Source organism: Echinops telfairi, unplaced genomic scaffold, assembly GCF_000313985.2.
Source record: "Echinops telfairi isolate 266 unplaced genomic scaffold, ASM31398v2 ScPeMD7_655;HRSCAF=1070, whole genome shotgun sequence".
Classification (NCBI taxonomy): Eukaryota; Metazoa; Chordata; class Mammalia; order Afrosoricida; family Tenrecidae; genus Echinops; species Echinops telfairi.
The window spans coordinates 24,595,811-24,598,179 of record NW_022104553.1 but is presented as its reverse complement, the minus strand read 5'-3'; the positions used below and the strand labels follow the sequence as shown (position 1 = coordinate 24,598,179).

Here is a 2,369-nt window from a genome sequence, read left to right as displayed (position 1 = left end):
GTCCCGGCAGGACTTGTTTATCTTCTTTATCTTAGCATTGCCATCAAGAGGAGTTTGAAAATGTTAAACGTACGACGTTGGAGTCCGATTAAAAATCTTGCTTTGCTCCTATGGTTTCTTCAGCGTGCAGTCGATAAATAATATAGCAGTAGCCCACATAGCATGACACCGTCCCTTCCTCTTGCTCTTCACAAAGACTGGACTCTGGTGTGTCTGTTTATGGATTAGTGGAAACAACTGTATGGAGTGGCTTTTACTTTTGTGCAAGACACAGTTCCTCTTTGGTGGCAGAAGAGTGTGGGTCTCCTAATGCACACCACCCCCGCCCCCAATGCCCCTCCAACACTGCAGCTTTCCTTTAGTCTTTTCACCAAAGAACCTGTTGTGCCAGTTTGGAACCTGCTTTCAACAGGTCCAGAGAGACTGTGCATTAAGGCACTACCGCCTGGGTTATGGCTCCCAGTGCCAGGGGACTCAGCGCTCGCGCCCCCCCTTCTGTCTTTTTGCAGGTGTGTCTGACCTGCTGCTCCAGGGATGTCATCGTGAAAGTGGACCAGATCTGTCACAAAAACAGCATCAAGTTCTTCACAGGAGACGTTTTCGGCTACCACGGATACACATTTGCCAATCTGGGAGAGCACGAGTTTGTAGAGTGAGTGTTGCCTGGCCTGGCAAGGGGCAAACAGCGCATTTCCAGAATTTAGTTGTACTTGCTTGAGAGGGAAGTATGCAGATGGTTCTACTTCGTGGTTGTGGGAGGCATGGGCCCTGCTCGCCAGTGTTGATTTGATCTGAAAGTCAGCCCAGCATACGGCCAGCAGACTTCACAAACCATTCCAGTTGCACAGTGGGTGTTTGATCCAGCTGGGCCCCAGGGGTTGAAGCCCAGGTGAGGTGGACTGGGGAGATTGTAAGCAATCCAGCTGTGGACAGCCTGTTTTCAGATTGAGAGACTAACCCCAGTACAAAATAGGTAACCCCGGTTGGAGCCACAGGCTGGCCCAGCCAAGTGCTGGTGGAACAAGCAGACCTTCCTGCCCTGGACACTGAGGTTGCAGACCATTGTGTGTAGTTCTCACATGATGGGGCCTGCCCGCAGTGTGTTTGGATTTGTAGCTTCTACATGAAAGATGGCAGAGGATGCAGGATTGTAAAACTATAGGTTGGTTTTGGCTGCGATTTCTGTCCTGTTGTGGGCCCCACCCCACCCCCACACAGGAGGAGGTAAAGAGAGGCCCTCTGTGGTGGGAGGAGGCAAGCGCAGTCCTCTTTTGTTCAGCCTCTCAGACAAGTCACCTCATTGCTTTGGGCCACAAGTGTCTTGCCTGTGAAAGCAAGAGCTCCTGCAGCCTACTGTGGTTTTAGAAAAATCCAGTTCTTCGAGCACATTCTAAACAGATACAGGCAGCCTAGTAGGGGAAGCACGCCAGCTTGTTTTCACTTGCATCTCCCCATGGCAGGGAGGAAGAGTGGCAGCTGGCTGCTTCCTTGTGAAGCAGGCCTGGCCTACCCAGAGTAGGGCTCCACAGGAAGATGGGGGCTTTTAATGATTCCAGTCGAGTTTTTTATAAAATAAATACTTCCATTTATTGAGAGCCCCCGATGTGCTAGGCCATGTGCTGGGTAACCGGTCCTTTCTCATCTTTTCATAGTAATCCTGTCATGGGGCTGTGGTTCCCTCAGAGCTGTGTCTGGCTGGCTCACTGAGTCCCAGAGCAGGGGTGTGAACTCCCTCTCTAGCTGCCCCTGCCTCTAACCAGCCTCTTCTGTGAGTGGATGCTGCTGCTTCCTGCTCTCGTTATTTTGATGGCCTGGTTCTTGGGCTAGCCCACCCTGCCGTTCTGTCACACACACACCCCCCTCCCCAGGGAGAAGACCAAAGCTGCCAAAGTTAGTCAAGGAGTTGAAGATGGGCCTGATACCAAGAGAGCCAAACTTGATCCGTCAGAGACAACTATGGTCAAAAAGGTATGTGCTTTTACCCAGCCAGATTGTTTCTGGGCAGTGCCTACAAAGTCTGTGGGGGTCAGAGGTCAGAGACCCTTGGGCCCTGTGGGGAGCAGGCAATTACGATGGTAAATAAGCCAGAGCTGGCCTAGAGAGGAATCTGGACAGACTGGGCCAGTGCTCCCCCTTTAACTCAAGGGGGCGCTGAGCATCAGCCAGCTGTTACCTGGAGGAATTGGACTCCCAAGACGCCGGATGTGTTTCTTCCAGAGAAGTCTGAAATGCAGGCCTTCCGTGTGCTCTCTCCCAAATACCCGTATCCTGGCAACCCCTTCAAATTGACTTAGCCGCTGGAGGGCCAGCGCCAGCGAACCAGCCAGCATCTCTCTACACGGCTCTTTGGGTCTGTGGTCCATCAGTTC

At 52.1% G+C, this 2,369-nt stretch overlaps 1 protein-coding gene across 1 annotated transcript in view; it reads left to right on the top strand.

The window, feature by feature from the left end:
• Nucleotides 1-2,369, top strand: part of SAE1 (SUMO1 activating enzyme subunit 1) — a 61,929-nt gene that overhangs the window by 28,321 nt on the left and 31,239 nt on the right. Inside the window, exons 4-5 of the mRNA XM_004710400.2 lie at nucleotides 510-652; nucleotides 1,869-1,968. Coding sequence (XP_004710457.1) covers nucleotides 510-652; nucleotides 1,869-1,968 — 243 coding nt within the window. The remainder of the gene's footprint in view (nucleotides 1-509; nucleotides 653-1,868; nucleotides 1,969-2,369) is intronic.